Source organism: Empidonax traillii, unplaced genomic scaffold (genome assembly GCF_003031625.1).
Source record: "Empidonax traillii isolate 1590-97213 ecotype Southwest subspecies unplaced genomic scaffold, ASM303162v1 scaffold957:size654520, whole genome shotgun sequence".
Lineage (NCBI taxonomy): Eukaryota > Metazoa > Chordata > Aves > Passeriformes > Tyrannidae > Empidonax > Empidonax traillii.
The window spans coordinates 538288-564510 of record NW_020956150.1 but is presented as its reverse complement, the minus strand read 5'-3'; the positions used below and the strand labels follow the sequence as shown (position 1 = coordinate 564510).

Below are 26223 nucleotides of genomic sequence, written 5' to 3'. Positions count from 1 at the left end.
GTGCCTTTCTGACTCACTTCTCCTTCAGGGCACATTTCTGCTCTCAAAATCTTTGCTGTGCTCTCTCTCCCACCCTGCTGCTCAACACCCCAGGAAGAAACAGTGGCTTTCAGTGCCAAATTGCAGCCGTGGAGAGCTGGGGTGGCCTGGGCACACAAACCATCGGCGGTTCCTGTTTGCTCCCCCACGGCACAAACCCCTGCAGCACTGCCCCACTTGGCTCTGGAGCAGGAAGACCAGCAAAGATCCTCATTTAGGAACCAAAAACACAAACAATCAAAGAGCCAGAGCTCGCTCTGCGCTCCTGACCGGTGAGGAATTCGCTTCCATTCATCCCATCCCGGACTGGAACATCCGCACAGAGGGGACGTTACGGAGCGACAACCCCTCGCTCTGAGCTCGTTTTACCTCAGCCACTTCTTTCACAATCCATTTCCCAGAGCTGAAGTGAAAGCAAAGCACGGGCAGAGCACTGGGAAGGGATGGCCATGGCCCACCAGCCCAGCCCAGCCCAGCACTCCAGCTCCTGTCCCTGCACGGCCACCTCATCCCATCATCTCCCACCCCTCTGGGAGGTACAAACACCAGAATTCCTGACGAGCTCCCCTCAGTCATCCTCTGTTGGTGGGTGAGGTGATTCATGCTGCTCATATTTTAATACACCACCAAGAGAGGAGAAAACCTCTCAGGACTGAGGAAAGAGCCGTCCGTGTGCTGCTAAAAACGGTATTTAGAGTCATTAATCATAATAGTTTTATTTCCTACAAGAACCACATCGTGATCGCTGTTTTTAAGGGCTGTTTTTTAAAGAACTGTGAAAAACCTTTAATGGGCCTGAGGAAAAGAAGCCAGCAGACTTGTTTTGAAAGTGTCAGGAGTGAGAAGGATTCTTGGAAGAGCGGCCTGCTTCCCTGATCTGCTCCGTGCCAGCCCCCAGCTCGGTGCCAAGAGCAGCACGAGGATTGCTTGCCCAAAAAGACATGTCAAATCCTACATTTAGTGCTTGGCTACAACCGAGGGAGCAGCAATAAACCAGGAACCAGCGGTGCAGGCAGGGTTCAGGCTCTCTGTACAGCACAGAAAGTTCCTGAATCACGGGAGCAGCAGGGAAAAGCCTGTTATCAAACACACACCACTGAGCCCTCCCTCTTACAGAGACGTTTGGAGAAAGGCCTGGTGAGAGCAGGAAAAAAATGCAAATCAGATGTGAACCGAAGTGAACCTGGGGCAGTAACACCCCCCTCCCACACCGAGGCTGCTTCAAACTGTAAATTGTACATTAAGCAAGCTTTCCTCGGCTCAGCCCGGGATCTCTCCTGGCACTGGAGCACGTGTGGCTCCAGGGAGCAGCTGGTGAGAGATGCTCTGAAGAATCCAGACAAATGAAGGTTTTCAACACTGGAAAAACAGCTAAGCAGGCCAGGGAAAGCAAACATGAGAGTCATTCACACACTGCAGCTCTTGCATAACCACTGCTGTGACCTGCCCGGGCTGGGCTGGCCACCAGTTCGAGATGGGGATCCCAGAGCCAGCAGCTGGAGGGGTGTGTTTAATCCAGATGCACCTGTGGGATGGCTGCAGGAGCCTGAGCAGGTGCCCACATGCCATCAGCTCCTGGATGTGCCCTCCGTGGCACAGACAAGGCTGCAAGACTCCACAGGAGCTGAGCAGCACATGGGTGGGCCCACGGGCATTGTTCGCCCAGCGTGTAATTGCATTCCCAACAATCTCCCTGTACATCCAGCTTTAAAATGAGCAATTAATTAACAGCAATTTGAAAGCACTTAACTGGCTCTGTTCTCTACTGCCAGCCAATCCAGGCACTAGAGCAGGGGTGGGCTTGCTCTGTTTTGGAACTTCTCGTTTCTCTTTGAGTCAAGAGGAGTTTTAGCATAATGGAGAAATGCAATTAAATGATATGGGACATGAAAAACAGAGGGACAGCAATGCAAAGTTAACGTAGCCAGTTCCACACTTAACCTGCCACCTCTCTCCTTTTCGAGGGAACTGCTGCACAAATAACAAAGCAAAAATTAAAAGGAATTCCTCCCTTTGAAAGCTCCTGATTGCTTTGTTCCTAGAAGGGTTAAAAAACCCAGAATATCGCCCTGAAGTGCTTTTCCCCTCCGTGTTCCCTCTCCCGCAGCTCCCACGAGGAGCTATCAGGCGGGTGCAGGAGGAGCAGATAACCCATCCCAGGTACAGATTGCTGATGGAGCTGCAGCGATAGGGACACTCAGAGCGGTTTGTCGGGGCCGGGAACTCCCGTTCTCCCAGTCCCGTCCTCACAGTCCCGCTGCCATCTAGTGGCAACAACCTCCCTGGAAAGCCCGCGGTGCTGCCGGGCCTCCAGAGCGTTAATTAATTCACCTGTTTCTCCTGTAGTGCCACACACCGGGTGGTGTTGGTTTGATGGTACCTTTTCAGCACGTTTTATTCTATAATCATCCTTCTAATTCTGTGCTGTTTCCCCCCCTCCTCACAGAGTTAAGTGAAGCATTTCCCTCTTGGATTCCAAATAAATACCTTCCCTAACAGCGTTAAACTCAGTTTCTTTCCTGGTCATCTTTGGAAGGCTGTTCACCTCCTAAACCCCCACCATGAACTCGACTGATAAGAAAGCAGAGAACTTACATTTTCTATGTATTTCTGTAAAAGCTACTTCAGTGTCAGCTCAGGCCATGGCCTGAACACACCCACGAGGCTCACACCCCCCACCAGGACAATGGAAGTGATATAATAGGAAATTTAATTTTCCTGTGTTGAATTAATTTAGAATTATTTAAACACCTGGATTTTCAACCACAGAGGCAAAGAAGTATTTAAACACCTGGATTTTCGACCACAGGGCACAAAGCCCTGTGCTTTCTGCCCCCACAGTCTGTAGGACAGAAGCTACACCAAGACTGAGGCTCCTGCAGATGCCACCCCATACTCCAGGCACTGCCCTGCTGTGGGGAAAAAGCAGGAGTTTCTTGTTTCTTGCAGTGTTTGCTGTGTTGTTGTTAATGATTAAAGCAGCTCTGAAACTAAACATCTGTAATTGTTCCAAATACAAGACGACATTTGCTGCATAAACTGGTTTCAATTATTTTGTGGCCATGAATCCTTTTCTTAAATCCAGGACAGTGGTTTCATAAAGCAGGAACTAATCCAATGGCCAAAAGCAAAACACACCCAAGCATTTCCCTGACTTTCTTAGCTGAGCTGAGATAAACAACATCACACAAATGTTCAGAAGTTACTTTATCTTCAGTAGAAAAACATTTTTCTTCCCATTATTTTCAAAGCAAAATGAACACAGGCTGAAGTTGAAACCAGCTGCCTGTTTCAGTGAGAAAAATGGTCATTTAAATATGCTGAAAAATGTTAAATGGAAACATTTGAGCTGCACACGCTAGAAAACACTTCATTTAAATCAGGGAATTGAGAGGACGAAGCTGGCAGATTTTGACTCAGTGTTTCAAAGTGAGGATTAAACAGCAGGTTAATATCTCCAGACCAATAAAAACAGAGCTTAAAAACTACAGAACCAGGTGACACAGTACAGAACATGAACAGCATTCACCAAAGCCCAGAGAAATTACACTGAGTGCTTATTTTCCTTTAGAAGTACTTCATGTTTAGGACATACAGAATATTTATTTATTCTTAGAATATATAATAATTAAAACATTCAATTCAGGAAGAACACAGGGAATATCCTTACCAAATAGAGCAGAAAGGTGTGGAGACCTGTTCCAAGGCCAACAGAGGACAGAATGCCCAGTCCTACCCAGTAGGCACACCAGAAGAACTTCTTCTCCATATACCTCACATACTGGAAAAGGAGTCACAGAAGAGGAAAAAAAAAGCCAATTAGGATATCTCCAAGGGAGAAAATTAAACCTACAAACTAACACAGACATTTATCTGCACGATAATGGTAGCAATGGCAATGTCTTACACTCCCAGTGATGCAAAGGCCTCGGTCTTTGCCTTCACCACAAGTTTTTAAACAACCATTTGAAAATAATGGGGGTATGAGGAGCGTCACAGAAGCAGATCTGAACGTCAATCCTAACTGGTCAGGAGACCCTTCCACAGGAATGGAAGAAACAATTTCTTGGGAACCGCGGAGTTCCCCCATGACTCAGGTTAACGTCACCCCTCGGGAGCTCACACCGCTCCTTCACAGCAGATGTGAGGGACTGCTCAGCACCTGAGGTGTGCCTGCTCAGAGCAGATGATTGGTGGAACCCTCACAGATCCAGCAGAACAGAGCAAAGGACGCAGCTCATCCTCTCCGAGCTACAGCTCATCCGCACACAGCGGAGGAGTCACGGCACGGGGCACATTCTAATTCCATGAAGATCCCATCCAGTTCCCAGTCAGGGACAACGGAGCATTAATCACCCAGGAAAGCAGCTGGGAAGTCTCCTACCTGCTGATGAGCTCCCTCGATGTAGTAGGTGGCTGTGAGCGTGGCCAGTGCCAGTAGAACACACACCAGGATGCTCCGCCGGTGCCACAGTCTTAAAGACAAAAGGGCAGTTAGGGTTTGTCACACTGACCATCACCTCAGAGCAACTCAGCTGCCCCTGGACAACGGCTCTGCCAGCAGGGGCAATGCCAATGGCAAGTTTGCCATCATGAAAGCAGAAAGGCCCCAGGAAAATCTCTGGGGAACCTTCACTCTTTGGGGGGAAAGCTCCGCTTGGCTGCGGAGCGAGATCAAAGCTCAGCCCCGCGGAGTTTGGTGCTCTTAAAGAAAGAAAAACACAAAGGCACTGTCTGAAAACAAACACAGTGTGAAGACAACTCAGCCCCTGCAGCCAAGAGTCAGACACCAGCCCTGAGCTGTGGCAAAGCAGGCTCAGCACTGGCCCTGGGCAAGGGGGGATTCCCAAGTGCCATTCCCACAGGGACACAGGAACACACCTCGGCATTAGTTTGGTTCCCTGATAGTTGAAATTAAGATCTCTTAGCAGCTCCAAGTTTAATAAATACATTGAGTTAATTAGGAAGTTACTGCAGTAAAGGGAGAAAATGTTTTCCAGTGCCATTTGCTACCAAATCACTTTTGAGCCTGTTTGGTTTTACTGGGGTTTTTTTTGTTTTGTTTTTTTTTTTCTCTGCTCGATGTTTATGTGGCCACACACAGCAGACTAGCAAACACATCGATTATTTGCTATTATATTGTCACTAATGATATATTAAAAAAAAAAAGAGCTGGCATCACTTAACATTCTCAGGCTCTAATAGCAAACTATGAACATAACTTATCTAATCAGACAGAGAAGGACAGAAACATGAGACAACACAGGAAAACAGTCACAAATGTTTCATATTAAGCAAACTGAAAAAAAGCACTCAAATTATTTTAAAATTAAAGTTAGTGCCGCTTGTATTAGTATGACAATTGGATTTTTCAAGTGATTGCCATTTAAGTCACAATTTATGCAGTGGAACACAGGAGATCATTAAGAGTCAATCTGAAGTCTCAACTTAATAGCTCATAATAGTCAGGGTTATTTTCTGTGCAGACAACACCAGTGTGCAGCTCAGCAGAGGAGGCAAGTGCTGCCTGTAACAGAATCTGATGTCTAGGAAGCCAAATAAGATTGGAGGTCTTAAAATAAATCCTCAAATGTTATTTCTGCTGGGCTTGAAATGAAAGCTTGGGGGTTGTGAGAAATGGCTGGAGTCAGACCCAACAAAACAGTCCTCAAAGACAATTCCATGGTGGCTGAAAGAATGCACAGAGTGAAATAAGGAGATTTTCTGGGGGACTGTGGGGTGTAAAAGGGGATTAAGAGGGGGTCAGATCCTGTCTTCTCAATGGGAAGATGTTGGTAAATTCAATCCACAACACAACAGGGCCCAGTTACCAACACAAGCCCTGCGTGGCTGCCCCTCCCGGCATTTTCACTGCAAATTATCCTCGTGTTTTGGCACCCTAAAGCCTCGAGCCTGGTGCACCAGCAACCAGCTCTGCATCTCAGCACCAGCAGGGAATGGTAGGACTGCTCCTCACTGGAATAAAAGCCAATTTCATCCAGTGTGAAAATATCGCTCGGGGAAAGTGCTTTAATGAACCATTTCCTGCTGGGAAAGGACCTGCAGAGAAGCAAAGTCCTCTCTGCAGCACCACAGACACCAGAGCAAGTTCCACCTGAGCCTGAGCCCTGCCCTGAAGATCATTCAGTGACACCAACACCTACATTAATAGGTCAGTATTTATAACATTGCAGTCACAAGTGGAGCATCTCCTGCCTCAGGGATCCCTAAACACTGTCCCTCTCCTTCAAACTGGAATATTCAAGTTTCCATTCTCCCATGGACACCTCACTGCATTTCTGTAACTTAGGCAGAAGGTCTGAGTGCCCAGCTACAAGTGGGGTGTGTTCCAAAGCCACCTTTGAGGGACAAAACCACACATATTTTCTGAAAAAAAAAAAAAAGAAATAAAAAATTTTCAAGCTGTGAATCCCGAGGGAAAGTGAGATGTCGGAATGACCTACTGAATCAGAGCATGGGTTTCCCCAGAACGCTTTAGTAGAAGTTAAAGAAATGGTCTTTACTTTATGGTCCATTCCTTCAAGTTTATTAGAGTTTCCAGGCAAAAATACTGCAAGGTAACAAGGGGTTGTTTCCACAGCACAATGTTCAGCCTCTCCTCCCGCTCCCTGCGCTTCCGTTCACTCAGCACAGAGGAATCTGCAAGGGGAAAAACACCAAAATAAAACAAAATAAAGTAAAATAAAGCAGTAAAAGCAGAGGTTTGCAGTTCAGGTTCTACCCCACTCAAAAAATATATTGATTTTTTTATTTATTTGTTTCTACCCCTCCCAAAGCATCCGCTCCGAGCACCTCGGGAACGTCCAGCAAAGGGAATGAGGTGATTTGTCCATCCATGTAGGTGACAACGCTCCAAAAATCCAACCAGCTCGGGGTGCCAAAGGTCTGGCATCCCCAGCAGCCTCTCCTGCACGAGGAGTTAAAACCAGCAGGTCAAATGTGACTTTGGCACTGCGCAGAACACGTTTCACCCTGAACTTTTGGGAGGGTTCTGTTCCCAGAGAGCTCTCCCAGGGAGCTGGATTGAATTCCATGGCTCTCCATCCTCCCTGTAACTGGATAACAGCACCTGCTCCCAGGCGGGATCCTCAGGCTCTGGGAAGCCTGGGCACACTGTTCAGCTTCTCCCAAGGTGCTCCCATGGGAAGGGCCTGCTTTTATCCATATATTTATATCTAAATTCCTGGGACTGGCACTACACGTGCAGCTGGATTGGTTACAGCAGAGCTCACCACCAGGCACTGCCACACCAGTACAGAAAGAAAGGTTCTTCCAATAAAAGTGTTATTTTGTGCTTAAAACAAGCTGAATTAAACCCCAAAGCCCACCTATTTCTTGGGTCAGAATGGCTTGTTATAAATGTCACCAGGTTAAAAAGCAGTAATAATTCTTGAACTTTTAAAGGGAAGGAATTCTGGGGGAAAAGATACCACTGAAGGATGGAAAAAACACCCAAAAGTAACTCTTGTATCCAAAAAGACACCAAACTTGTTCAAACATCCCTTACTGCACAGTCAAAACACACGTGTTCTGTTTGGCACTGTAATATTCAGACATTTTAGGCTTGGAAAGAGCTGTTGCATTTAAAATATTAACCTAACCTGAACCCCCAGCACACTGTAAGCCAAGATGCATCATTTCAGTCTTATCCTCATCAGATATTTGCACAGGAGTGGCACACCTTGTTATTCACACAGTCCATTCCTCAAAAAAACCAAAATCAGCTGCTTTAGATGATTTCTAACAGAAATCCCACAATGGCAAACCCAGGATAACACCCACGTTCCCTCAGAGTCACAGAACGATCTAAGCCTTTCTGTCAAAGGCTTTGATTTGTTCCTTGCACACACACACACACACACACAGAGTTAATATTTAAATTTTGCTGCATTCGCCGCCTCATGAATTTCAATTCTCTGCTTTTTCACTCAATGAGTGCAACAAAAACGCTCAGACCTTGTTTTTACGACCTTGTTTTTTCGGTAAAGGTCAGGAAAGACAATGGGGTAAGGCTGCACACAACTTGAGAAATCGCCTGATTACAAAACTTAATTACCATGGAACTGGAATATCCAAAAGCTGACAGGAAACAAACCAAGATAGTTATATATTTCTCTCCAATAAATGTCTTTGGGTTATTTCTCCTGAGCTCCAAACATTAAGGCCAGGCCACTCCAGGCACAGCAGCAGGAAAAGCACAGGCAAGGCAGGAGGGGAAGGAGTTAAAGCTGTTCTGGTGGCCACTCATCATGGAAACCAATAAATTACAGCTGAATTTCAACAGAAGAGCTAGAAATTGGGAGGGTAATAACTGGATTTCTCCCAGAGTAAAACAGATTTTTTTATTACCAAGTGCTGAGTTTTCAGTGCCAAAGGGTGGGGCTGCACAAAGCCTGACTTCTCCAGCCAACAGAGTTTGGGTTTTGAGCTCAGCCCTGGGGCAGCCCCTGTTGGTACCCAAGGCAGATGTACAGGGCTGAAACCTGCCTGAACTCTGGCAGGAAAAAAGAGTGTGAGAGAAATGGGAATATAAATGGAAGTACAAAACTATTCCATGGCCTTAGAATGCATAAATCCTGCAGACTTGAGGCTCAGAGAGGACTGAGGCTCCCAAGATTGATTCAAGCATCGAGGCCCTTCACATTATGTGGGGATAAAGTCACTGAATCCCAGAACTCCAGACTGGTTCGGGTTGGAAGGGGCCTTAAAGCCCATCCCATTCCAACCTCCTCACGCCCCTCCCAAGATCAGGCTGCTCAGGGCCCCACCAAAGTGCACCAACGCAGATTCCTTTTCAGTGTGATGTCCATTTTAGCCCCCCCAGGTGCCAGCTGAGCACAGCAGGTGAGTGCCCACCTACCTGTGAAGTTGCCGTTGTGCTGCTCTTTGCTCATGGCCGTGCGTCTCTGGTCACAGTCTGTTCCATTCTCTGCCATCTCATCGATCACTCTCCTGGGGGGATCTGAGGCAGGGGAAAAGCAAAGGGCACAGTGTCTGGGTGGGTTTGGAACACTCCCTGAACTCCACAAAGGATCCAGCAGTTCTCCCAACCCAAAGCACAGCTACCCTGCATTCCACCCCTGAGCAGGAGAACAGATTCCATTCCCCCAGTGACAGAGATTCAAACATTTCCACCCACGCAATTCTAAATTTTTCACTCAAATGACAAAACTCCCTCACTTGTAACGACCCCACAAAAGCTCCTGAATGATCCCTTGCACGACCCAGCCCACTGTTTGGGCTCCAGGAGCAGCAGAGCCTCACACAGACCTCACTTCAGTCCTCAGGGAGGGGCTTCAGATGGTTCTCCCCCCGGCACTGAAGCTTCAGGTGTGCAAGGAGACCTCAGAAAGCTCCCAGCCGAAAAGCTTAACCCTCAGCTGGTAACTAAGATACAACAAGAGCTGCAGCTCCTCTTTTGCACAGCTTGGGATCTGCAAACCAGGAAAGGCAAACTCTTCAGAGGACAAGGGCTGGGTGAGGAGAGGCCCTTCTCAAAATGTCCTTTCTGTCTGGCTGGTTCAGCCTCTCTCCAGAGAGATCAGCCCTAAAAACCCGACAGAGCAGCTTTCCCTTATCCAGGAGAGTAAATAGTGCAAGAACTAAAAGCCAGCACAAACCAGAATGTTGCAAGAGCTTCTTTCTTTTTTTTTTTTTTTCCCTCAACAAAAAACAAACCAACAAAACCACCTCAGACCTGAAGTGCTGACAATTCTTATGCAACCAAACACACAGAGAGTGGCCAGTCTGACTCCTTGCTTTAGAAACCCTCTCCTTAGTCTTAAATCTGGAATTCTCTTTTGGAAAAGAGGGTCCCCCCAAAAGCTAAAGCATCGTTTTCCTGCACTGCATTTCTCCCTGTAAGCAAAGGTGATTTACAGTTTTTGATATGCTGCTTTTGTTGGAAAGAAAAGTAGTGCAATATTAAAGATTATATAAAACTGTCCAGTGGAGGAAATTAAACTTCTACGGAAGAAATACTTCCCCTTTGATTTTTATGCTGGGCTCAAGGGCCAAGCAGCAACTCAGGTTTGGTAAACAGCAGTGAGATCACCCCTTTTGATTCAGACTGCAATGATTTTGTCACATTCTAAAATAAAACGTTCAAAGATTTCAGACACTGCATTTAATATTTCCAGGGTTTCACAAGCCGGATGTTCTTCCACACAGGTACAAGGCTCGTGCATTACTCGTAGCACACACACAGAATTGCCAGATAAAATGTGGTTGTGGAAGGGGTTTTAGTTAAAAGTCAGTAGCCAAAAGCATCCAGGTCCCAAGGAGTCCTTCGTCCAACACCTCCTCCTGCCATGGAATGTGCAGAAACAGAGCTCTGCCCAGATAAACCAGCCAGCAGAAACCAATCCTAGGCCTGTTAGCTTTTATTCACTGCAACCTAAGCCCCAGAGTACCCAAACCACCTAGAAAAATTAATAAAACAGCTATTAAAAAAGCCATAACACACAGTCTGCTGGTGAAAAATGCCAAGGGCTCCACAGTCAGCCAAGGACAAGGGGAATGACCTGCTGCAGTGGGAGCTCTACAGCATCACTGCAATCACCTGCAGCCCAGGGATTGCTCCCAACTGCCTGTCAAATTCCAGGGAAACGGGATCCTCTCCCTCTCCTCAGGGCACTTCAGGGCATGCTGGCACTCTGCAGGTCGGTGGAGTTACCCCAGGACTCAGCTGAGGATGGCAATGCAAGGCTCAGATGTTCAGCCATCCCCCAATTCCAGCAGCACACGAGCCCCTGGGGATGGGGAGTGTTTCATTTCTACTGACTGCACTTACTTGTGCTTATCTTTGCTGCATATTTAAATATCTACTTAGGAAAATATGCAATGTAAGCTTAAATACACAGATTGAGCATCACACACAGGTATCACCCACATTTACACACACACAGCTCTGACTGCAGACGGGGATATTGAAACTGGACCCCCCCAGGTACAAACCCTGACGTCCACAGGAAGCAAAAGCCATCCAGAGATGTGTACAGAGCCACCCCAAAAAAACCAGTGCTCTGCTTTAGGGAACTTCAGTCACCTTTGGTTGACTTAAATACAGTAAAAAAACAAACCCAAGCAACAAAAACTCCAGTGGGAGCCACACGTTCCTCATTGGAGAATCCATCCTTTTTTCCGGGTGCAAATCCAGCCTCCAGCGTTCGAGTCCCGGTTGGTTTGGTCTCTGCTCTCAGCTCCACCACATCCCAAGGAAGTTCAGTGCCTGGAATGCAAACTGCTCTCCAAAAGCCAGGCTGTGCACAGCAAACATCCCACTGCAATCCATGAAACTCCTCCATCCCTGGGGGTCTCAGGTGCTGATCCAGAGGTGTGGCAGCTCCCAGAGCCACTTCTCCCCTGCCTGCCTGGCAGGGCACTAATCCAGGATTAGCTTTGCATAACACCACCTCCAGTACACAAGTCAACACTTAGAGTGAAGCAGATGAATAATCCCCTTCCACCCTTGTGCAGGGGGGAATCCTTGGTAAGGAGGTTCCCCCACCCTGCAGAACAGCTCTAAAAATTCCCGTTTAAAAATCCAGCTGACTTGGGAGGATTGGCCACCCATGACATGGCAACTCAAGAGAGCAAACCTTTCCTGGTTTTAGGAATCACTCCCTGGTTTATCCAGGTCTAATTATACTTAAATCATCTTAGCACAAGGGGCTGGAGGAGGCACATCCAGCCAGCTCAGGGCTCCTGATCTGCTGTGCTGATTGATGCCTGTTAGAGTCACCAGTCCTGCACTAATTCCTCCCCCCAGGGATTAACTGGAGGGGGAGTCTGCCCCAAAATGGAGTCACCCTTCACTAACTGAGCCCATATTCCCAAATCGACACCCAATCCAGGAGAGCTCACCACAGGAAATTAAATTTCAGCTGCTGAACAAAACCTCACTTGCTGACTAAAAAAAAAAAGACACAGTCCATCCCTAAAAAATAAGTTTGCCAGCTCCATGGAGTAGTTACCAGCAAACACAAAAATAAACTATTTAAAAGAGAGAGAAAAACAACTGTGACCAGTTTTTGTAGGAGGGTGGCTTAGATCATTTGTTAGAGCTGTGCTCACACAAGACCTGCTTTGTGGGGCTGAACAAAGGGCCCACAATGCACCACTGGGCTCCAGTGCAGCCCAAAGCAGGAAGTCTGAAAAGACAATTATCGCCAGTCAGAAATGTGAATGGCTCAACAAGAAGGGTTTATGGGAACTGTGACTGGCACTTCTCAGCATAAGTGAGACAAAGCAAGGCAAGCTCTCGGAGCAGGAGGACACAACAAAATCGGGCACTGCAAGATCTGCTCTCTCTCTGCGATCAGGGACAGGGACAAAAGGCTCCTCTCTGAGGCTCTGGGCAGGCTGAGGAAGCACCCAAGTGTTGGGGGTACCTACAAAAAGGGAACAGGTTTGGATGAGGCACCTGGGTGCTTGCACTCTCACTTGGAGGAGCAGAAGGGGGACTCTTGCTCTGGATTAAGGATTTCAGAGGACTCTTCTCACAACAAGGAGGCTGTTTTAATGACCTCCCTGCTTCCCCAGACATTGTTGGAATCACTAATTCTTTTTGCCAAAGAGGTCCTGTGGCCCTGGCTCTCACCTCCACCACAGTTCCTGCTCTCACAGCTGGCACACCCAGAGCTTGGAGCATTTTGCTGCTGTTGGTCCCAGCCACCTCAGCATCACCCACTCCCAGCCTTGCGCCATTAAAAATGCTCCAATCCTGCTGCTTCTTTCTGCTCAGCTTTTCTGATAACCCTTCCCTCTTCTCTCTCCACATCACTGTTCTTCAGTCACAGAGGAACAAAGGATTAAACCCCAGCCTTTGCAGGTGGGAGAGGAGCTGCACTAAACCAGACCATACCTGTGCCAGGGGGTTGTTTCATCCATCAAATGCTCTACAGAGACACGATGCACTCAGGGAATAAGTTTGGAGAGCACTTTCCCTCCAAAGCCAAAGGCTTGCCTGGCCCATGAGAACATTTAGGTAAAGGATGGGATGGGTTTTGAAGTGAAACATTACCTGCCCTTCAGCTCTGTCCCTCTCCACTCCTTCCCCAGGATCCAGAGGCAGTGGAACAGCCACCTCCGTGCTCAGCTCTGCGGCTCTCGAGCCCAGAGAGGCTCCTCTTGCAGCCCTCCTGTCCCTGCAGAGCAAGATAACACTTGTCCATCATGTGACACAACTGGCACAGCCCCTCTCTTGGAGGTTAATAACTTTCCTCAAGGCAGCAGAAAATAGAAGAAGTAACTGCTTGGGTTTTTTTTCCCAGTCCTTTAATACCCCTGGGAAGCATTCAATTAAAATAAATTAGGGCACATCTCAAAGATGGCCCAAATCCCCACAGATTTGGCTATAATGGGTTATTTTGATAGGAGTGCATTTATTCCCATACTCAAACTGTTTTTCTAACTGAAATAGTTTAATCCCTCAAAGGGAAAGTAATTCAGTTAAAGACCACAGGTTTCCATTTTGTGGGTTATGCCTCTGTACACCAGACCTATTTTCCAATTCCTACCCAAATACCATTTCAAAAGAATCCTCTTACAATTTAGAGTTAAAATTTCCTTTTTTTTTTTTTCCCCCCATAAAAGACTTTGGGACACCCTTTAGGAAGGACTCATTTAATGTTGTTGTAACCTGAGTTTCAGGGATGCCACAGAATTTCTTTTGAGGTTACTAAAAGTTCTGTCCCTGCCATTAAGGCCACCTACATTAAACTGTCCTGGAAGACGGTAGGAAATTAAAAAATACACATTGTTTGGGTTTTTGTAGGGATCTCACTGTGTCCCAGCAGAAAACCTTCACCAAAAGTGATGGCTTGGGAAGACTGGAATGGGCAGAGAGAAAAGGCTTTGGAGAGAGAGGCCACAGAGCACTGGAAGACAGACTGGAACTTAATATTCAGGTGAGTAAACACAGTATAATTCACACCCTTAATTCCAGAGGGCTGATCAGACATCCATGCCCACACACCGCCCAGGTGTTTGGCTCAGCCCTCACATGCATCCTGAGCTCTGAAGGTGAAGTCAAGCTCTGTCCTGTCACCCTCCCTGTGCTTCCCAGGGCACCGAGGGAAGAGAGGTCACAGCTATTGCCAACATAGGCCTGCTAAAGTTGGACCAGGAGAGAACAAAGAGCTAAAACATAACTCCAGCCCTAAGAATCACCACCTGCCCCTTCCAGCCAGCGCAGATTTGGCAGCAACTTTGCCTTGATCCTCTTTTGAACGTGCTGGGAGACAGTTCCCTCCCAGGGGGCTGCCTGAGCCTGCCCAGCTGGGCATGGACAGAAGCACCTGGCAAAGCCCACGGAGCACAGTGCCCAAAGTGAGCTCCTGAGCCAACAAGTCCTGCTTTTCACTGACACCAACAGCCTCTAAGGGGAAGCAATTCCGATTTCACGCACTCCACCTGCCCTGGTGAGGACACTCTGCCCAGACGAGGCTCACTGAGGCAGGTTCTGAGCCCTGGGAGAGAGGAGAACGTTCTTTCCATCAGTTTAAACACACTGAACAACTGCCTGCCTCGCTAACAACATCCCGCTGCCTCCTGGGCTCCTCTGCTCAGGGCAGCTCCAGACCCAGCAAGGTCTGGGTAGTTCACCCTGGAACAGGGACACAAAAAGCTCAGTGTTGCAACAGCTTCAAGGCCGTGCCCTTTGTCCTCAGGGAACGGCAAAGTCCACCCAGCTCACACTTCCCCACAAGGATCAGAAGTTAAAGTTCCATCCTGCAGGTTCTCATCACCATACACCAGGAGCTGCACTTTTTTTTGCTTTAAACTCACTGTTTTTTTAAGAAATAAAAGACTTCCAGACACTCACTGATTACACAGACCATTCTGAGCAGAGGTGCAGTCAGAAACATTCATAAGATCATAGGAAAAAAGGCTTTAAGGTGGAAATAATGCAAACATTCCAGCTAAGAGACGTGTTCCCAGTGAACTCACCTTCCTCATTGCTGCCACCCACTTAAAAGGCACTGAGTCTCCTCCTCCCCTTCCCCACAGCAATTGCAGACACCCCTGATTTCAGCTGCTCAGTAGGACACGGAGCAAAGCTCAAATTACTCAGCAGAGCTCACCTCCCATTGCACAACTGGGTTTCCAAACCCTCCTCGGAAAACACGGGATGAAGCCATTACAGCTGTCACTTACCCAGTAAGGAATAAATAAGGAAGAACGGGTTGAAAGCAAGAGGACTGGGATAACGAAGCCTGTTTCAATCAGCCAATTAAAGCATTAAGGAGAGCTGATATATGTTATCATGAGGCAGGATGCTACAAAGCATGAAAGCCCCCAAAGAGGCGAGGAACCCAGCAGAAAAATCTTTAAAGAGCGGAATTCCTAATAGCAGTACCCCCAAATCGACCTGTCTGGCAGGTGAGACAATCTTAGAACAGCACCAAAATCCACAACACGGGTGCTCCAAGGAATGAGAGAGTAACATCACACTTTCTGCACCTCAACCCACATTCTCACCATTAACTAAACCAGGATACCCACTTGTTGGTAAGCACGGAGAGCAGAGACAACAAGGACAGCAGAGAGCCGGGAAGAAATGGATAACCAGGGGATAACCTGGATTCATTCACAGCACTTCGTAGACAAACAGCTGCTATCAAACACTTATCACCCCTTCCCTCGGGTCACCCGCATGACCTGCCAAACATCCAGGAGGCACAACTGGAACAAAAGCAGGAATCTTGCTGCTTTGTTATCTCCTGTAAACACCAGAGGACACTGGGCAGAGAGGACTGAAAAGCAGACAAACCAGCAAGGGGCTTAACCTCGGGTCAGGAGAAAAGAAACACGAAGAATGTCCACGGATTTGGGCCTCACCAGCCCGAAAACCACGAGCAGCCCATAGGATGGAGGACGCTGGCAGTGACAACACAGTAATTCCTGCTGGGCAGGCGGACAAAGCCCGTCGGTCCCGATCCCCTTCACCCAGCGGAGCGGGCCGAGTCCATCCCACACCCGCCGGCGTTCTGGGGGAGCAGAGCCGCTCTCACCCAGAGGGACGAGCTGGCAGCCCCTCATTTATCCACAGCAATTTATCCACAAAACCTGAACGCCGGCGAACAGCGACCTCCCCTCCTCACCCTCACCGCGCTCCCTCCCGCCCCCCGCTCCCCACACGCGGCTCCAGGGCCGGGTCCCTCCCATCCCCCGGTCTGTCCAACACCGCCCCGGCCGGTGCCGGGTCACGGTGCCCCGGGACCCTCCGGAGCCGCCCGGGCTGGAGTGTGCCCTGGCCGGGGTGGCCGCGGAGCCCCCCGTGCCGTGAGGGGACGGGCAGCGCCGGGCGGGTGCCGCGGAGGGGAGGGTGAGGCGCCCGCCAGCCCCGCACTCACCGCGCTCGGCGCCGGCAGCTCCTCAGGGCCCGGCACGACGCGGAACTGGGCCCGGCTGAACCCGCCCCGTCCCGCCCCTGCCTGCCGTCACTTCCCGAGCGCCGCTGCCCTGTCATCGCCGGCGGGAGCGGCGGAGCCGAGCGGCTGGGCGGGCGCGGCGGGTGAGCGGGGACCCCCATGGCCCCTCGTGGCCCCTCATGGCACCTCATTGCCCCTGATGGCCCGTCATAGCCCCTCATGGCCCCTTCATGCCTCCTCATGGCCCCTTCATGCCTCCTCATGGCCCCCTCATGCCCCTCTCATGGCCCCCTCATGCCTCCTCATGGCCGCTCATGCCCCCTCATGGCCCCTCATAGCCCCCTCATGGCCCCCTCATGGCTCTTCATAGCCCTCTCATAGCCCTCTCATAGCCCTCTCATGGCTCCTCATAGCCCCTCGCGGTCCCATCACGGCCCCCATGGCCCCTCGAGGGCCCGGCTCGGTGCGATCCCCTCCCGGTCTGTGCCCCGTTCCCCCCTCAGGCCCCAACGGCCGCGGGCCTGGCGTGGCCGGAGCTGCCGAGCTGGGGCTGGAGGCGGCCCCGCTCCGCTCCCCGGGGACCGGCACCGAACCGAATTGGAGCGTAAAACCCTGCACCGTTTTACCGCTTCTCTGCGCGTTTTTAGGTGTAGTTTTGGCGTGAGGGAAGGCGGAGAGAGCCGGGGTTGTTCAGCCCGCGGAAGGCTTTGGGGTGGCCTAATTGTGGCCTTCCAGTGCCTGAAGGGGACTTGGAGGAAAGATGGAGCATGGAGTGACAGGGCAAGGAATGGCTGCAAATTGAAAGAGAGATGGGATATTAGGATGAATTCTTGCCTGTGATGGAGGTGAGGCCCTGGCACAGGTTGCCCAGAGAAGCTGTGGCTGCCCCATCCCTGGAAGTGTCCGAGGCCAGGTTGGACGGAGGTCAGAGCAATCCGGGATAGTGGAAGGTGTCCCTGCCCATGGCAGGGGTGGAACTGGGTGATCTTCAAGGTCCTTCCCAACCCAAACCACTCTGTGAATCTATGCTAATTTGCCATTTGTTCTTAGCTCTGTTCCTGAGCTGACACCCATCACCAGTGAGGCGTCTGCAGGTAGAGACCTCCGGCTGGGGAGGGAGGAAAGGTGTCTCTGACCATCCTTTCCCAACGAGTGAAGCTGGAATCGCCCCTTTAGCATTTCTAACAACTGTTGTTCGTCTCCAGATAGCCAGGTGAGAGCTCGCCAAATGCTCAAGTAAATTCTCTTCTCCCCTTCCACAGCCAGTCCCCAGAACCCACCATGGACTTTCTCCCCAAGCTCCTTGGCGTCGTGGCTGGAGTGGCGTGCGGCCTGTGCCTGGGATGGGGCTTCCGTGGGAGGTTCCTGAGGAAGCGCAAGGCTGGAAAGGCTCCACCTGCCAACAACCTGGAGGGCGAGGCGGACGTCATGGCGGAGTCCGGGGAGTACAAGATGGTGCTGATCGTCCGCAACGACCTGAAGATGGGCAAGGGCAAAGTGGCGGCCCAGTGCGCCCACGCCGCCGTTTCTGCCTACAAGCAGGCGGAGAGAAGGAATCCCGAGCTCCTGAAGCAGTGGGAGTGCTGCGGGCAACCCAAAATAGTCCTCAAAGCTCCCGACGAGGAGGCTCTGGCCCAGCTTCTGGCTGAGGCGAAGCGCCTGGGACTGACTGTGAGTTTGATCCAGGATGCTGGGCTTACTCAGATAGCTCCAGGCTCCAGGACCGTCCTGGGGATCGGGCCAGGGCCAGCTGATGTCATAGATGAAGTCTCTGGTCACCTTAAACTCTTCTAAACTAGGACCACAAAAGTCGATCTATGTCAGTACTGAAGGGTTACGGTCCCAGTTTGGGCGTTTTTCCATGTGCTCTCCCAGTTCCAATAAAATAAGCAAGTTTTTGTAAGGTTTAAGTTTGTAAATCATGAGTTTCTCTGGCTTGTGTGTTGTGTTCCAAAGGGGGGAGGAAAATGCTTGGCTCAGGGGGGTTGAGGAAAGCAGAGGTGGCAGAGTTTTACCACCCCCAGGAAGGAACCCCATATATTTACAACCTGTGCAAGGGGTTGAGGATTTTGCATGGTGGGTGGCAGCAAAGTTCAAGAGAATTCGTCCCATGTGCTCAAATTGGCAGGTTTCCCCTTTTCTGCCTGTTTTTTTGCAGAGATCCATTCCTTAACTCAGAAAGGATTGGTGGCTGAAGCAGTTAAAAATCCCTCTGGATTGCTGGGGGGGGAACTGCAGCCCTGCCCAGGTCCTGGGAGAGCAACCCAGGCAGTCACCGGTAACTGGTGCGGGACTGACCGGTTAAACTGGGTTTGTAGCCAAGCCTTAGGAGCCAGTGAATAGCTGTGGGGAGCAGCTGCAAGCTGAGCTCTGCTCTGGGTGGGTCTGTGTGGCTCCTACAGAAATGTGCAGTTTAGCCCAGGTGGGAGTTACCCCCAGCCAAGCCAGCTTGGCACACCAGGACTAACTTAAACCCTGTTTTACTTGGGGTTAACTTCTCCTCCCCGGTTTAAGGAAGGAGTTACAGATGTTACTGGACAGTTCAGAGCACAGCTCAGGTAAATCCTGCCTCTGCAGCTCTGATTGTGAACAGGCAAGTTCCCTGCACTTTTAGTAGGTGGAATTTCTGCAAGTCGGTTTTGTAACAAATCTGGTTTGTAAGAATTCTGCTGAGCACCGTTTACAGCCTCTCAGCCGCGCTGGAAAACTGAGTGCCAATGGGACAGGTTGGAAGAGAGGGAACAGAAGGATTTTATCTCCATCAGTCGTGTTTGTGGAGTCAGGGGGAGTGTCAGAGGGGCTGACATGAGTTTTTATACTGCACAATCCTTTCAGAGACACCACTGTGGAGTTCTCAGGAACGAGGGAGAAGGGGATTTGGATCCTGACACCAGGTGTGGCCCCTGGTTGAGACGGGAGCTCTGACAGCTCTCCCCAACCCAAACGTGGCCTGTGCTGTAACACTCATTTACACTCAAATATGACAGTATTCATAGAGAAACATTTAAGTCAATTTTATTTGAAGCTAAATATGTTTAAGGCAATTTACATACCTAGAACATGATCTCAATTGAACTGGCACACCCTACCACAATCCTAACGTATCATCTGCTCGAATCTGCTGGAGTTGACCACAGTGCAGCCAACTGGTGAAAAGTGCTATTTTTTTTCTTCTCTCTCTGCCATCACCTTTCTCTAGAAAAAGCGTTACATATTTTCCTGTATTGCCCCCTCAGTGCAAGACCCCACTACTGGTCCCCATTGCTGCTCCTCCACTGGCCCCTCAGAGCCCTGCCTGCCTTGCCCCACACCAGCAGCACTGGAAATACTTGGGTTGAGTTGGAAGGTCCTTTTTTTTAAAGACAGTAAAGTAGAAGCTACCACTGTGCAGCATGTCCACAGTCCAGTAATTTATTTTTTAAATCGCGTCATTTCAAATTGCACAAACAAAACTGAACAGCAATATGCTTTGAATTCTCTCTTCTGTACACTCAAAACAGTGATCTAAAACACCACAATATCCAACATACACAAACCTCAGGGCAGGGTTAGTAAATACACAGATTGGAATCATGGTGCTCTGTTCCTGAATGGAATGTCCCACAAAAGCACAGGATACAGCACAACGTAAGGTCATCTGTTACATATGGAGTGAGCAAAAAGACACTAGCATTGTTCTATATGCATAACTGGAAAAAACCTGCATAGGTTAAAGGAAAAAAAAACCAAAAAACAAAAAAACAAAACAAACAAAAAAAACCCAAAATTTTTTTTTACTCATTTGAAGTCAGGCAAGGTTGTCTGTACGCATTGTAAATTCTTTTAGAGCTATGCAATCCAACCCAGGGAGGATATGCTGATTAGTGTTGTCTCTTGTCAGCAGTCTTGCAAGGTCAAATACGAGCATCTTGGCTTTAGCTTTCTCCAAATATACAGTGAGACTTAAAATGCATTTAGAATAGACAGTACATACTGTAAAGCTGCTCACATACAATGAACTTAAGATTCAATATTAGAGTGTAACACTATAGAGTGCAAATCAGGATCTTCACAATAGACTTAATGGTAATAAGCAGTCCTGCAAAAGCCCACTTGAACAAAGTCGCTTTTTAAACCATTCCCCCTCTGAAAGTAAAAGTCTAAATGACATGGAATGTGAAAAAAAAAAAAAAAAATTTTAAACAGAAGTGATTCAAATCGTCGGCGCTAGAAAAAACCAGTCCTTCATGAAATCAAGGTTACGAGAACACGAGGCAGAACTCTTTGCTTTTCCCTGTTATGAGTTAAAGCGGGGAGGGACGGTGGAGTTTCAGTAAGAAAAGACGCTGCTCCCGAGCGAGCTGAGCTGCAGCTCACATGCTGTACCCGAAGCCAGGCTGGGGCTGCCCGTAGGGAGGGGCGGTGTAGCCGTAGCCAAAAGGTGCTTGTGGAGGAACTGCCACGCTGGGTCCCGCTGTCAGCATGAGCTGGGGCTGGCCTGCAACACAGAACGGCAGTGTCAGAGCCCTGCGCTCAGCAAACCTCCTGCAACCACCTGGGGGGTGTGGGTGGGCAACAGGGAGGCCCTGTAGTGGAATAACCTGGACACAAAGACGATACCCATGATGGACAAGAGCCAAAACAATGCCCTGCTGGAAGGCTGGGACAGCACAGCTCCTGCACACCCTCCCTGAATGAGCCAGGACAAGCTGAGGTCCTGCAGGCCCCCAGCCCACCTCAGCAGCCACAGCTTCAGAGGGGCACTGCATCTAATATTGTGGAACACGTTCCCTAAGACTTGATTTTTCATGAAGAACATTCCAGTTTCCGAGGATTTCCCTGGGAAAAGCCAAGATTAGAGAAGTGTCGTTTTAAGAGCAATTACCATAAACGATAGGTTGTGTTTCTGTAGCTTGCTCCTCTTCCTTTCTCAAAGACTCCGAGGCATCCAGTTTATCCACCTGGAATTGAGACCAACAATTAAAAAAAATGTCTTCTAAAACAGGCACTTACTTGTGGCAGAGAAGTGGAAAAGCCTTAGTGGTATGTTAACACCCATCCAGAAAAGGAGACCATTTACAAGTTAAGATCAATTCAAGTAGCAATGTTGGTACTGGTGCAGTCAAGGTTCTGTTTCCTGAGGAAAGCCCTCCTCGAGGCATTTGTGTAAATGCTTTGTAAGCTCCCTCCAGGCCCAGGCTCTGGATGGCACTGGAGCTACTTGGGACAGCAGGAATTGGCTCCTCAGGGTCGCTCCTGCTACTTCAAACCAACAGCCTTTAGGACAAACTGGGATTTGAGCACAGTCTCAGTTGGAGACCTTTGGCGCTGGAGCAGGAGAAGGTTCCCTGAAGGCTGAGGTACAATAATCTGATTTAGGTACAGCAGACTGCAATAGCATCCGACATGTCACTTGAGCCTCAAGATTTCACTTTCCAAACCCATTCACTCATGCAATTTAAGTTCAAATGCAGAGAATGCATGTGTATAAGACTTGCTTTTTCCACTCCAGAACTGTGTGGCAGTCAGCCTAAACCCCCAGATACTCCAATTCTTCCAGCTGAACACACAGTAAGGACACAAGCCTGGCCAGCTCCAGTGCTGCACAGCGAGTGCACTCGTGCTCTCAGCCCACCCCTACAGAAAGGCAAGAGAAGAGACTTATTCTGCAGTGAAATATAGCTTGTTACTAAAACAGATCCGAGGGAACCCAGCATTTCTACACCCTAAGGCAGGCCCTGAAACTAAAACCACAAAACGAGGCACTGGTATTTTACCTGGGAGATGAGATTTAAAGTCAATCACGCCAATGGCTTTTAAAGACAGTAAGACAACTCTCAAACCAGATTCACCTTTCATTTCATTCGTGTCCTTCATAAAGGAGTTTGAAGACAGGTTTCCTGCACTTACACAGGGGCAGTGTTACTTATTCAGCTGCACCAACACCCTGCAGATGACCAGTTTCCCGTTTAACTGTGCTGCATTAACGAGTCTCTGGGAGCTGGGACTCTTCCTCTCAGTTGTGTTCCACAAAGCTGTTAACCCATAACCTCCAGCTGAGCCACAAACCCGGGAGGTGGCACAAGTGCTGAGCTCTGAAGTTCCCTCCCTGACTGGGCTTTCATGGTCGGTTTCATCACCCCAGGATCTGCTTTGCTGCTGCCCAAGGGCCCAGCATGGGGTGCCAGCAATCCCAGACTCATCCCAGCCCCTGTGCTGAGAACTGCACTGTCTTCAACTCAAACAGCAACACACTGAACACAGAAGCACAAGTTCAGAGAGATGCAAATCCAAGGAGGAATGTGCAGAGGTTGCCACTAAGCAGAGGCATTTGGCTTCCACACACTCGGAAAGCCTCCAGCCCGGGACATTCAATGCATTTCTGACCCAGTTTTGATGCCTCCCCTCGATCGACAGTAACAAGCGCGAGTTTGGAACCGGCCCCCAGGGTGGCCCTTACACACCCCTTGCTCGAGCATCACCAGGTTCAGGGCCCTTACACAACTTGTAGCAAGATTGATTTCAAGGCTTTTCCACAGGGACTGCAAGAAGCTGCAGAGGAAAAGTAACATGCATTCAATGTTCTCGTGTCACGTGTGCATGAGGAAGAGGCGAGAGGACTGAAGCACGAGTGAGGGCTGAAGATGACTGCCAGACAGGCTCCCCCCAGAAAACCACAGCAGCCCACAGCAATGCCTTGGAGCTTAAGGAAGAGTGGGATGTAATTGCAATGACCGCTACACATGCTCAGGTTATGCAAACACTGCAGTTCAAGGACCTTTTTTTCACACACACGCTCTCCCAGCGCCTCACTGACTACTGCTGAAGGGCCTCACGCTACTGCTGGTCAGGTCAGCCCTGAGTGCCAGGGGGGAATTTGCAACACTTTGCATTCAGTTCACCTTCAAAGCCGTTTGTCACTTTGTCTGAACCACATTAAGGGAAAAAAAACTCCCACTAGGGCTGAGCCCTGGGCTAAGGAGAGTCCCAGTGGGGTTTGTGGGGAGGCAGAGGGACACAGACCTTGCGTTGCCCTTCTGAAGGTTTAAAAAATGGCACAGCAAAAGGCAAGCCCTGGAGGAGCCTCAGAAGAGCAATAAGCATTACCATTTTTATGTCTTGGTTTTAATGAGGTAGCAAGAGAAGTTTAGTGAAGCTGAAGAGCTTGGAAGGCAGTCGTTTTTGGACAAGTACTAGGAATTTACTACAGGGAAGAGAACCACAGACTTGGGTGACAGCTGAAGTTTTAAGTTCTGTGTGAACTAGAGCACCGTGGGGATTAGACCAGCACTATGAGAACTGGACACCTGAGTGAGGAGGAGTCTCTTCTGAAGCAGCCAGTATCTACTCTGCCTACTGTCAGCACACATTAGTCATGGTCAAGGCATCAGAAACTGGATCACAGTCCTTAACCAGCAAATGCCAGACTGATTTATGGCTCACAGACTTATTTCTTATTGCAGGAGGTTCTTCCAGTCAGATTGGCTGTCAAATAGTAGCACTTGTGCATTGTTCCAATCCCAGACTGACTGTGATCCAACTGATCACCTGGATGCCCTTCCTGAGGATCTATTAGCTTATTAGTAGCAAATGAATCTACTTTTCTCCTACAGCACTAGCTACTGAGAGTTAAAACAATTTGCATATGCTTTAGTGATATTTTGTTTGGGGAAAAAGCAGTAGCAGCAGTGTAGTAAACATAGGAAAGAAAAAAACTCATGCAGAATCCTTAGACTTAGTCCTCCAGACTTAAAGATGGAAAACAAGAATCAACTTTCACCTTTTCCTTTATTGCATCAACCTGCAAAGGAATTCAGAAGGTGCAGCTTAGAAAAATCAAATTCCATATTTAGCATATAAAAGGTAGAAACAAAAGCGTCAGGGAAGAAATAATTAAAAGGTACAGGCGAGTCAAAACAAAGATACACCAGAAGTATCTGCTTTAGAGAGGCAGCTCTGCTTGTTGCTGGCTCTTAACTGCAGTGATTTCCCAGCTGCACTACAGCTACACCCCTGCAGCAGACCATGGAGTGTTCATCTCCAGTCCTGCTCCAGGATCGCTGCTCTCAACAGAGCCCTGGTGTTACTTGGCACATCAGCATCTCTGACAGTGACACTGCTCAGACAGTCCCACCTCCCCCAAAACCAGCAGTTAAGGAGACTGGCAGGACTGCAGAGTCCTCCTGCCTTTGCCAGGCACATCTCCACACAGGCACTCTGGTCTCCAGTAACTCCAGCTTTCATGGCAAGAGTCTTAATCGTTAAGGAATTTACACCGTTTCACTGAAGATGCTCTAAAAGCTTCAGCTGGGCAAGCCTTGCAGTGACAGCTGGATTTAACTCTCATCTGTTCAAGTCTGTCAGAGCATTGCCAAGTACTTCCCCCATCCTGAGTCGCTTCAAGTAAGAGCTGAGTCATAATTAGTGCCATTAATTGTCAGAGCCACGTTTCAGAGTTAAATGCACAGCAGAACAAGTTATGTCCAGATGTAGCTGTAAAGCTTTTTTTAGTACACAGTCTAGAATTTAGTTAAAGCTCGATCCCAGCTGGGATTCCTGACTGACACAGCATATGAAAAGCCTGAATCCTGCAACTCCTTTAAGACACTGCCCATGGTCAGGCAAATACTACTGATGTAGGTTCTGGAATTGAGAGGGTGGAGCCTGCAAGTGTTTCAGTCTCTTAGAGGGCGAAGTCTCTCCCCAGATGGACTGAAAAATAAGTGTGGACATGGACAGACAGACATTTGACAAAGCCCAAATCGATGTTAGTAGCAAGCAGACAGTCTCAAGGCATCACCACAGTGACTGACAAGCCTTTGGTGTCGGAGAAGCACCCGCTCTTACCTTGGTCAAGTATTCCTTCATGACCTGAATAAAGTATGGCATGGCAAAGTCCATAATGTTGTGCCTCCACGCCGTTTCCAAGACGACATCCGGCCTTAGGAGATCGTAGCAGGTGAAGAGACAAGCCCCAAAGCACTCTCTCTTGTTCTCCTGCAAGAACCACTGCAGCAGCTCCTCTGCCAGCTCCGTGTCTTTGGATTCCGAGGCGTACTGCATGGCATCCTGCAACGGGACACAGCCTTCAGCCCCCGCCGGGGGCAGAGAGCACACCGGGCACGCTGATTACCTGAGTTCAGCCACCTGCTGAGCACAAAGCTGACCTGCCCAGCCCGGGCTGAGGGCTGCTCTCACCTTGTAGAGCCTGTCCTTCTTGCAGAGCTCCACACTCTGCTTCCAGCGGTTGTTCCCTTTGAAGAGATAGGCGGCGATCCTTCGGAACTCGATCAGCTCGTGCTTCTCCAGCCGCTGGGCCAGGGAGATGTTGTCGAAGTTGTCGTAAGCATCTATAGAAGTCCTAAGAGCCTGAGTCAGGCAGAAATAATAATAATAATAATAAAAGAAAAAGTTACTGGCACCTCAGATGTGCAACTGCATCCTCCAAGTGCAAACATCTGCCACGCATCTTAGTTCTGTATTCCTGACTCCTGCAGGGTCAACTATTCCAGCCAGACCTGCACAGACATCTCCCACTTTTTTCTTTGACACACAGAGTTTTATGTTATTTCAGGCAGTACTTTTCAGCAGTGGTTACTGAGGTGAAGAACCTCTCAATAACAACAGCTGCTCTCTGGGAACAGCAGAACAGACAGACATCACTGTTTGCCTCTCCTGTGAGTTCTTTCCTCAGTACCCACTGTTTGCCTGTTATAAATAAGAGCTGCTCTGTCACACTCGTAACACAGCAGCCACTCTGCCCCCAGCAGGAATGACACAAAAAGCTCCCAGAAAGCCACTAACAGTT

The 26223-nt window shown here is 49.0% G+C and overlaps 3 protein-coding genes across 10 annotated transcripts in view; 1 reads left to right on the top strand and 2 right to left on the bottom strand.

Moving 5' to 3' along the window:
• Positions 1-16501, bottom strand: part of VMP1 (vacuole membrane protein 1) — a 53959-nt gene extending 37458 nt beyond the window's left edge. Inside the window, exons 1-6 of one of the 5 annotated variants that reach the window (XM_027903314.1) lie at positions 16419-16501; positions 13088-13208; positions 8921-9019; positions 6564-6699; positions 4424-4514; positions 3710-3820 (exon numbers count right to left, since the gene is read on the bottom strand). In XM_027903314.1, coding sequence (XP_027759115.1) covers positions 3710-3820; positions 4424-4514; positions 6564-6699; positions 8921-8996 — 414 coding nt within the window. In that variant the 5' untranslated portion in view covers positions 8997-9019; positions 13088-13208; positions 16419-16501. Of the gene's footprint in view, positions 1-3709; positions 3821-4423; positions 4515-6563; positions 6700-8920; positions 9023-9330; positions 9352-13087; positions 13209-15012; positions 15035-15567; positions 15669-16418 lie in introns of those variants that run through there. The other 4 variants (XM_027903311.1, XM_027903312.1, XM_027903313.1 and 1 more) reach the window with 4 other exon arrangements.
• Positions 15842-18355, top strand: PTRH2 (peptidyl-tRNA hydrolase 2). Of its 3 annotated transcripts, none has more exons than XM_027903319.1 (2): positions 15842-15945; positions 17699-18355. In XM_027903319.1, the coding sequence occupies exon 2, from the start codon at positions 17718-17720 to the stop codon at positions 18228-18230; it is 513 nt and encodes a 170-aa protein (XP_027759120.1). In that variant the 5' UTR covers positions 15842-15945; positions 17699-17717; the 3' UTR covers positions 18231-18355. The 3 variants fall into 3 exon arrangements, with proteins under 3 accessions (XP_027759120.1, XP_027759119.1, XP_027759117.1); XM_027903318.1 differs by lacking the exon at positions 15842-15945 and adding an exon at positions 16536-16579; XM_027903316.1 differs by lacking the exon at positions 15842-15945 and adding an exon at positions 17033-17083.
• A 1079-nt stretch (positions 18356-19434) lies between these two features.
• CLTC (clathrin heavy chain) overlaps positions 19435-26223 on the bottom strand; it is a 30011-nt gene continuing 23222 nt past the window's right edge. Inside the window, exons 29-33 of one of the 2 annotated variants that reach the window (XM_027903299.1) lie at positions 25614-25784; positions 25263-25484; positions 24196-24216; positions 21301-21376; positions 19435-20913 (exon numbers count right to left, since the gene is read on the bottom strand). In XM_027903299.1, coding sequence (XP_027759100.1) covers positions 20789-20913; positions 21301-21376; positions 24196-24216; positions 25263-25484; positions 25614-25784 — 615 coding nt within the window. In that variant the 3' untranslated portion in view covers positions 19435-20788. The remainder of the gene's footprint in view (positions 20914-21300; positions 21377-24195; positions 24217-25262; positions 25485-25613; positions 25785-26223) is intronic. The other variant, XM_027903300.1, reaches the window with a different exon arrangement.

Excerpts from the sequence above, each read along its gene's own strand:
- PTRH2 (XM_027903319.1), top strand. The coding sequence starts at position 17,718 with ATGGACTTTCTCCCCAAGCTCCTTGGCGTCGTGGCTGGAGTGGCGTGC.